Consider the following 9,335-nt stretch of genomic DNA (forward strand, 5'->3'; position numbering starts at 1 on the left):
AAATCGGACACGTCGAGAGAAAAAGGAAGGAGGTGGTGGAGAAGAACGGATCTAGGGAATGTAATAATGATGGGGTCGCACGTGCGTGGGCTATTTCGGTTTGGATGAGGCATTTTATGGTAGGCTTAGCTTGTCGGCCCACCCACCCGCCACAGCCATGAGTGCTGTGTGCATCCTCCTATGATATGGACCTACTCCATCCATCTCACACGAGTTTGATTTAAAGAAAGCTAATACCACACACCAAAAAGACATTTATTAGGCTAGCTGACCAATAGGGAGTTACACAATGTTACTTAGGGAGTCGAGTCAAACTCAAACCTATATATATTCTAATTTAGTTTAATTTAAATATTTTATACTCGAGTTTGAGTTCTAGACTACAGTTAAAATCCAACCAGGGCTGAGCCAAATTCGAAACTTTTCATGAACCAGCTTGATTCGACCCCTAGGTAAACTTGATGAGGTTGAAATTGTGCTCATCATGCTCATCAAGAACAAAAGATAATACCACACACCAAAAAGATATTTATTACGCTGGCTGGCCATAAGGGAGTTACACTGTTACTTGGCCCTAAACTCAAACATGTATATATTCTAATTTAATTTAATTTAAATATTTTAAACTCGAACTTAGGTTCTAGACTATCGAGCTTCTAGACTATCGAGCCAAGACGGCACAGAATTCAAAACGGCTTGATTCGATGCCACCCCTAGGTAAACTTGAAGAGGTTGAAATTGTGGTCATCATACTCATCAAGAACAAAAGATAGAAGCAAAGCAACACATCAAATGGGATAACTACTTCAAGTATTGGGGCGAGTATAAAAGGAAAATCAGGAAGAGAGTGTTGATTTTTTGGTAGCTCTCAAATTAGGTCAAGCCTGACATTTTTCCAGTCAATGCATTTTTTTATTCAGCTACTAAATAAAGATTTGAAAAAGAAAAAAAAAAGATGAATTAATTGGTTACATACCTTGGAATAGAACTCAAACTTCATAGAACAAAGTTGCCGTTCATAAAAAAAATTAACAAAACAAAGAAGTGTTAAAAAACATGAAGCAGCTGATGCACCTCCAATGCCACTTTTAGGCTGTCGAAGACGTGCTACCGCTTGATACACCATGAGTGTCTCGAATCTAATCAGAGATCATCATTTACATTCCTCACTAAAACACTTTGGTATTCAATATCCTCTCAAGTAATGTTTTTAGCTCCGCAATGGGGTTCTTGTGGCTCTCTGTAATCGACATTCCTTTTGATATTTGCTAGCTTTTCAGAACATCTACTTCATATGATATATATTATGAATCAAATGAAAGATTTAAGATAAAAAATAGTATAGAAGAAGACATGGAAACCAGAAGACGGAACAATATGAAAGGCCTAATGTTTTAATGTAGGAGACAAGGGGAACCTGTTGAACTAAGAAACAATTTGAATTTGCATTCTATTTTTGTGTGGATCCAGTCACTTCGATCTAGGCTTTTTTTTTTTTTTTTTTTAGCCAGACCTAGTCCCCTCCCTCCCCCGAGCAACCTGGTCATTATTGATAGGTTTGATAACACTATTCACTTGGCATAACCCTATTGATATCCGGTTTTTGACTGGTTCGAACTAGGCAATAAGTTACTACAAACTCAATAAACAGCTTCCTAGTAAGGTCTTGGTAATAATATCTCCAAATGGATATGTAGAGCAAACACATGAGTACTGATCATATTTGGATCTTTAACCCAATGATCACATTAAGGGTTCTAGTGCTCCAGTGGTCCTTCTACGCTTGACATTCATTAGACCAAAATTTAACTGAATACATATATCTATTTGAATGATAAAATAAATGAAAGTGTAAATTGAAGAACAAAATTGCCCTTCATAAATATTTATGACCTATTTTAAGCTCTTTTCTAATTATTTTTTTTGTTGAAGAACATGGAAAACAACTAGGAAAGTAAAAAGAAAAAAAAAAAGCAGAAATGAAAGCCCTACTCTCAGGAAAGGTCTTATGCCCTGAACTTCTCTAAGGCACATCTCAGATGAAATCAGAGAAACTTGTCTCTGTTTTCAGAGAACCATCATAGTAATTCTTCAGGTCGTTCATCGATGAAATGAAAACATAAAAAATCGTCTCGCTTGTTTTTGACTGCTTGTTAAACAATGTTTTTCTTTAATATCAAACCATTAAAAAGCCAAAAAAACAATTCTTTCTTTTAAATACAATACCTGCTTGTCCTTGACAGCATCTACAATGTGGTTCTTCACATCTTAACGGCAGATGCGACCAAACATAACAAAAAATTTGATGTTAGTGACAGCATTAAATCAAACATCTTCACCAACACTAACAAATCACAACGAAAGCCAAAAGAAAAAAAAAAAAGTGCACAAGAGAGGGTAGGAATGGATAAGCATTACCTGATTGTGAAGTGATATAAGAGAACCGCTTGAAGAGATGAATCAGCTGCTCTTTGGAGAGCATCTCTGCAGTGTCGAGGAAGACATCACCGTTTTTCCAGTCCACAGGATAGACGTCTGATGTCCGGGACAGTTTCCGGTAGCACTCTCGGAAGTCGGTAGTCTCCTTCACTCCAACAAGGTAACAAAATAACCAAATCTTTCTTTTCAGCAATAATTTACATTCAATGCTGTTGTTTCTTACAATGAATCCATGATAAAAAAAAAAGCCCAAAAGTGTAGACATTTCCAAAAACGTCCAACGCATTCATACTTCAGCTGAGTTGCTCACAGATGGGATGTCTGCCGCAATAGAAGTTGTCGCAATTTCCCATTTCCAACCAATAGATGTTGCACACACATACTATGCCTATCATCTAAGAGATCATAATTGTTGCTTCAAGCTATTATGAGCATGTAGAAACTATCTTTCATGTTTGGAGAATGCTCAGAGATAAATTTTGTTGGGTACCATTTGCCTTCATCCTCTTTTTATTAGACGATAAAGATCCTGTCCCCAATTAGGCCATGGCTCCTATTTTCTGTGTGGGATGTGTATTTGCTGGATGCAGAGATGCAGAGTGATGAAGTAGAAAATTAAAGCTTATACCTAGAGATGGTGAGAGTCACTCTCAATAATTGAAATCACCACGAAAGTTTGGAGCCAAGCCAAGATTTTCAAAGCTGAGGCTTTGACATAAATAATTGCTCATCAAAGACAAAATCCATATAGTCAGATGTTCCTCTGTTGATATAGTAGGGTTGAGGCTAGTTCACTCATAGTTGGAATTGCTATCTTTTCTATAACTACACACTTGTAGTATTCCCCTCATCCCCAACATTTGCAAGGGGCGGTGAGCAAACCACCTACTTTGAATCATGCAACCTTGTCTTACCGTGCTTGTATCACCTATTGAGTTTGTCACTTCCAACAAAACTCCTACAAAAATGTAGTATCTCAAACAACCTGATGAGATTACTATGGTGCCACCTTTTAGCACAAAGCTGCTTTTAGTCAAAGTAGAGCCACTGGTACATTGTTCTTTATAATAAAGTTCTGTGCTGGCACCACATTCAATTGTGACATTGCCAATGTAGGTTCAGATTGTAAGCTGATCTAACAACCTCCATTTGTTTCTGACTGTGATAAAGAAACATTGACTAATTTTGCTCGTCCAGACTCCAGATCGACCTCAACACGCATCCCCAAATCAGCAATCTCAGGTGTGTTGACTGTCCCCTGGAGCTTCAGTTCAGCCACTTCTCTTTGGTTTTCCTCATTTCCTTCCAATAAGTTCATCACAGCCCATAAGCCTTTCTCTCTCAAGAAAGGATTACCTTCATCAATGACACACTGTTCCAACAACAATAAAATTCCATTTTGCTGTCTAACTTCGTCCTGCACTTGCTTCCTTCTGAATGCACAATTTGCTATGACAGATACTACATCTCCTCGATACCCTTTATAAGGACAACAGATTTTTCCTCGATTCAGTTCTTGTGGCCTTGATCTTCTAATGATTTCTGGGGGTTCCAATTGACGAAGCAAATCCAACAAAAAAGTCAAAAGGCCCGAAGATATCAGCAAATCCACAGGTAATAGAGAATCTCTGCATTGATCATCTTGGCATACAGATGCACATATATCTCTCAAAATGATTAGTGTGTACTCAAGAACTTCAACAACCAAAGTGCCTATTGGGGGAGCATAAGGAGAGTGGATAGTTGCAGAAGCTTTCTTGAGTATTTGTAGGATGGCTAGACCAAAATCATTAGACACAAACTGTTCATGTATCCTAGAAAGCAAACTCAACAAAAACACTTGCTCTGCAGTGAACAGGACATCACTAACATTGTCACTCCTATATCTACAAGAATTGGCTGTGCTCAACTGCATAAACAACTGGTTGAATAAAGTAGCCTCATAGCATATTTTGGACAGAAGCCATGGCAAATAATCTCCTTCAAATCCAACAGCTGCAACCAAATGACAAACAAAGAAAAACATGAAACTTAATTAGAAAAACATCATGTAAACATAACAGCTGCCCATGAAGGAAAAGAAAAATTCATTACACATACTAGTTGCCATGTTTTCATGCTTCATTGGTTGAAGGCAGTAAAATGATCTTGTTGTTGTCATTCACAGAGCAATCATGTTGGCCTTTTTACTAAAATAATTAATTTCTTTGTACCTTGAATTTTTTTTGGCAATCTTACTGTCCAACAATGAACTCTAATCAGTTGGATGGAATACATCAATATGATTTGTATTGTCATGAACTTTTCTTTTGCCAGTCCCTCTTTTTGCTACTATTATGGTCCAAATCAATGTTCATCTTATTAAGTTGAAAACGAGTTCTCCTCGAGTCGATAAGTGATATTCTTCCAGTCTTTCTTCATTTCCTTTTTCTTTTCTCAATCCATACCTATTATAACTATAAGCACACAAACAAAAAAATTTCGAAAATGTATCTACAAATAAAAAAGAAAAAAAAATTACCTGCTGAAGTTGAGATTATCTCCACAATGATCCTCACACCTTCATCACCACCAATCCTGCACAACCTTCCATCATCTCCTCTACACAGTGTATATAGAATCCTACAAAGGAGATCACAGATTCCCTTGTTCCTAATCTTACCAACCTCCAGAAAACCTAAAGGGAAAAAATGATCCCACACATCCACATGGTGATCTTTGCTGGTCAAAAGAACATTCGCCAATGCCTGAAGACCAATACAAACAGTTTGTGGATCAAACTGGACTGAATTAAAGACATCCTCCATAGCCTCAACTCCACCAAACTCAATGAAGGAGTTGATGTTTAAGGATTCTCCAGCACAGAGGTTTCGAAGGATCCTGAGACTGGATAAGAGATGAATGGTTGAGAGATTATGATTCTGGGCTAGGATTACAGATAGTCGAAGGAGAAGAGGGATGACTCTTTTTGAGGCCAGATTGAAGCGGCCATGGCCAGATTTTGAAGCATCAAGAAGGAAAGCAAGGGACTCATCCAAGGTCTCACAATTTGCAGAAGCCAGAAGGTGGTGGAGGAGGTTGTCAGGAAGAGTAAGATTGCTGCAATTTTCACTCTCAGACTCTTGCAACAGGGAAGACATTTTTCCAGGTGTTTCAGGAAGAAGCACTGATATCCTGCTAGATCCTGTAGCTGGAAACTTTCCTTACAGATGCTAGAAGCCAGTACCTGTGACTAGGGAGCGAACAAAAACTGCCAGGAAATTATTATGACTTCTTGCTACTACCACAAGGGAACTGCCAAAGAATTCTCTGCCTTTCAAGCACCTACGAGAAAATCTGTAATTGTTACATAATGTTCATCAGAGGCATCTATGCAGGCTGACACCATTAAACTGTGTATTATAAATACGTAAATATATATAAAGATTAAGCACTCCTATGGGTTGAGGCCAGAGTTCTGTGATCACTTTATCAGTCCTTTTCGTCTCAATCTCAAGAAAATCAAAACGCAACTTGCTGTTACAAACAATATTCTCTTCTTTACATAAAATAAGAAATAAAAGAGAAATGTGATGACTGCTCTCAAGAAAATGAGAAAAATATGATTCCTTGAATTTACAAGGAAAAACATGAAGGTTTTTTCTTTTCTCTAATGTAATAGTAAAATGATTAGATTTGTTGATATTGCAAGAGTAGGAAAATATATCTCTGTGTAATTTTTGCAGCTTTTATTATCTTCCACGGGATAGAATCTTTTCAACAGAAGCTGATACAATTGAGAACGAAGAACAAAGTAATAAAACAGAAAATTGGCAGCAACAGCTTGCTACTCGTCCATTAACATCTTAGTACCAAAAAGAAAAGAAAAAGGTCATGAACATCTTCGGAAGCATTCACTTTTGGAATCAGAAGCTGGTTCATCAAGTAATAAATCCATACTTGGAAGAGGTCTTCAAATATTTTCTCAGTTGGCAAGAAGCTTTCTGATGAAGATTGCTCTCATATACCATTCAACTCGTCAATTTTCGACATTATGCAAAAAAAAAAATTATTTAATTCTTGGGAGGACCAAGAGGCACTTCTTCCTTTCTGTCGAGTTGTGTTAACATAGGGTCTAGGATCTCTCCCTCCATGAAAATGACAAAAAGGACAAAGCTAATAAATACTATAAATAATTAGTATAAGTTGAAAATACTATAAATAAAGATAATTTTAGGGTAATTTTTTAACACGGCCTTGTTATATGTCGTATTTCTAACTATGGTCTTGCTAGATATTGTATTTTCAAATACGGCTACTTAGATGTTGTAATTTAAATCAATGGCCTTGTAATTCAAATTTAATGGACAATTAAAAAATAATATTAGTGGATCTTAACAGAAAAATTAAAATCACTTAATTATTTTCCCCAATTTTTTTTTAATATTTTCATACTAAAACAGGTTCTTTATCTTCTTCTCTCTCGCTCCCCTCTCCCTGGTCGAGTAAAAGAGGCAGAGAGGTAGCTCCTCCCATGCCAAAGGGGGCAGTGACCACCCCATCTGGTCCACCAAAAAGGGAGGTGATGGGTACCCTACTCCTCACCTCCTATCTCTTGTTTAAAAATAATAATAATAACAAATTCTCTATCTTCTTCTCTCTTGCTCCCTTCTCCATGGTCGAGCAAAAGAGGCTGAGGGGTAGCTCCTCCCCTCCTAAAGGGGGCAGTGACCACCCCATTCGGTCTACCAAAAAAGGGAGGTGAAGGGTACCCTACTCCTCCACTCCTATCTCTTTTTAAGAAAAATAAAGAAAGAATATGGGAGGAGACTAACCCCTCCCCTCCACTATTTTCATGGACGGAGGGGGTAGCCTCCATCCTCACCCTTTTCCGCATGGTGGGAGAACCTTAGAAAATGGGGGAGGGGTACTGGATCCCTTTGTGATTTCAAGCTTTGTTACGAAAAATAAATCCAAGCTCTGAATAGATAATTGTGTCACAGAGGAAGACATAATTCCTCTCTTGTGAGCCAATGTAATATTGGAAGAGTTGTATCAGGATCCTCATGCAGCGGGCCAAGAAAAAATGGTCATTCAAATACCAAGGTGCATTCGGATGCCAGAAACAGTGAGTTGCTCAAATTGACAATATCCGAATGCCATCTAGAATTTGGATGACCAAGAATGAAGAAATAACAACGACAGCAAGACCAGTAGCAGTCATGAAAATGTATTTTATACACGACCAATTATCAAACAGCTACAAGGCATGACCTTCACAAGCGCCCAGCAACAGGGGACAGAGTAGGGCGCTCATTCAAGACACAATAGTATACAGTAGGGGAAGGAAGCAGCGCTCGTGCAAAATCGAACAATTACTCTCAAAATCAAACCCTAGAATCATAAGTAGAAGAAAACAAACAGAAACCGAATCTTTCACAAAACGATAGGTGCATACCAGTAAAGCTCTCACACGATCATTACCTGTTCGCCTCTTCGCCTTTCTCCGCACCCTGTCTCCTTGACGCAGAGAAGATCAATGGAGTCTGGCACGGATCGCCGAAAGTATATCGGAGCTTTTAGACTTGGGTGACTTGATTCGGATTTTCTGGAACTCGAACATAACCAGCGTTCCAGAACGCAGGACGGCGGCGCGGTTTGTCGGCAACAGCAAATCTCGTGTTGAAATGGGGCTCTGTTGGCAAATCTTGACGTACGGCGGTGAAGACGGTGATGGCAATCTTATGTTTCATTTGCTTAATTTGGGTTTCAGTCCAGCTACCGGGGGAAGAAGCGATGGTGTATCCAGACACTAAGGCCGAATACTGTACAAGTCCAGTACACAGCAATAGCAGTGGTGGCCAAGGCTAAGTGTGAAGGCACGGCCCAGAGGGCCGCACGCATATGGCCGGCCTGGAATCAGCTGCAATGGAATAAGACACACTTGAGCTTGCCAAACAGATGGCCAAGCAACAATGTACACAATAACCCCAGCAGCTAGCTCAGACACAAGGCAGCACGCCAACAGACACTTCTGGCAGGGCGAAATGGGGTTGCTGGCGCACGGCCAGGACTCCAGGCGGGGCGAAATGGGGTTTCCTCAGGACGCCAGGCGCAGGCGTGCGCGGGGCAGGACTCCAGGCGCCCGCGCTCGAAATGGGGTTTCCTGAGGCGCCAGGCTCTAGGCACCCGCGCATGAAATGGGGTTTCCTGGCGACCAGGTCGCCAGGCGCCCGCCTGACCAGGGCGCCCCTTGACGCCAGAAACCGAATTTTTGGGATCTGACGGTTTTCTAAGTGTTTTTTGAAATTTCAAAAGGCAAGAGGAGAGACTATAAATAGAGAGGCCTCTCCCATTGTAAAAAGGTCGAAAAATCCTTAGCCATCTTTACTCTTTTAGTGTATAGAGAGAGTTTTTAGCCTTGGCCTTCAAGAGTGTTTGACCACCCTTTGTAATCTTGTATTGTCAATACAAAGTAGGTTTTTCTCTTCTATATCTTGGTCTTTTCGTTGTCCTTTTTGGTTTGCAACTTCTTGTATGAAATATCGGTGGGAAGATCCGAGGCTCAAGGAAGCTGACTAGTTCTTCGGAAGAGCTAGACCACACGGGGTAGATGTTCCGCTGGGCTAGACGGACTTAACCCAAATCTAACAGCGTGACACCAACCATGAAGTATTAATAAGAATTGTTATTAAGGGCAAAATTAAAATAATTATAATATTTATATAATTATTATCGTAAAAAACACGTGGAGTGGAGAGAGGGAAATGTCCTTGTGCCATGGCGGGTTCCTATTACTTCCTCTGCTATAACTTCAAGAAAAGGAGGGAAGAGATTTCATTTATATGTGGTATATGAGTGTACGGTATTACCATTATATGAGAGTAATATATGAGCGTCATTCAACAAGAACCCTC

General features: G+C 39.5%; 1 protein-coding gene across 3 annotated transcripts; it reads right to left on the reverse strand.

The window, feature by feature from the left end:
- Nucleotides 1-963: 963 nt before the first annotated feature.
- LOC137962516 (uncharacterized) lies at nucleotides 964-8,198 on the reverse strand. 3 transcript variants are annotated; one of them, XR_011115137.1, is made up of 4 exons: nucleotides 7,903-8,198; nucleotides 4,961-5,775; nucleotides 2,419-4,434; nucleotides 964-2,267 (listed from the first exon to the last, which is right to left on the reverse strand). XR_011115137.1 is itself a non-coding variant. In XM_068809422.1 (3 exons), exons 2-3 carry the CDS (start codon nucleotides 5,577-5,579, stop codon nucleotides 3,575-3,577), a joined length of 1,479 nt encoding a protein of 492 aa, XP_068665523.1. In that variant the 5' UTR covers nucleotides 5,580-5,763; nucleotides 7,903-8,198; the 3' UTR covers nucleotides 964-3,574. The 3 variants fall into 3 exon arrangements, 2 of the variants coding, with proteins under 2 accessions (XP_068665523.1, XP_068665522.1); XM_068809422.1 differs by having other exon boundaries at nucleotides 964-4,434; nucleotides 4,961-5,763; XM_068809421.1 differs by having other exon boundaries at nucleotides 964-4,434.
- Nucleotides 8,199-9,335: the final 1,137 nt, after the last annotated feature.

Source organism: Aristolochia californica, unplaced genomic scaffold (assembly GCF_029961685.1).
Source record: "Aristolochia californica isolate CCGP_79_NKW_82.1479 unplaced genomic scaffold, dmAriCali1.0.hap1 SCAF_4, whole genome shotgun sequence".
NCBI classification, from domain to species: domain Eukaryota; kingdom Viridiplantae; phylum Streptophyta; class Magnoliopsida; order Piperales; family Aristolochiaceae; genus Aristolochia; species Aristolochia californica.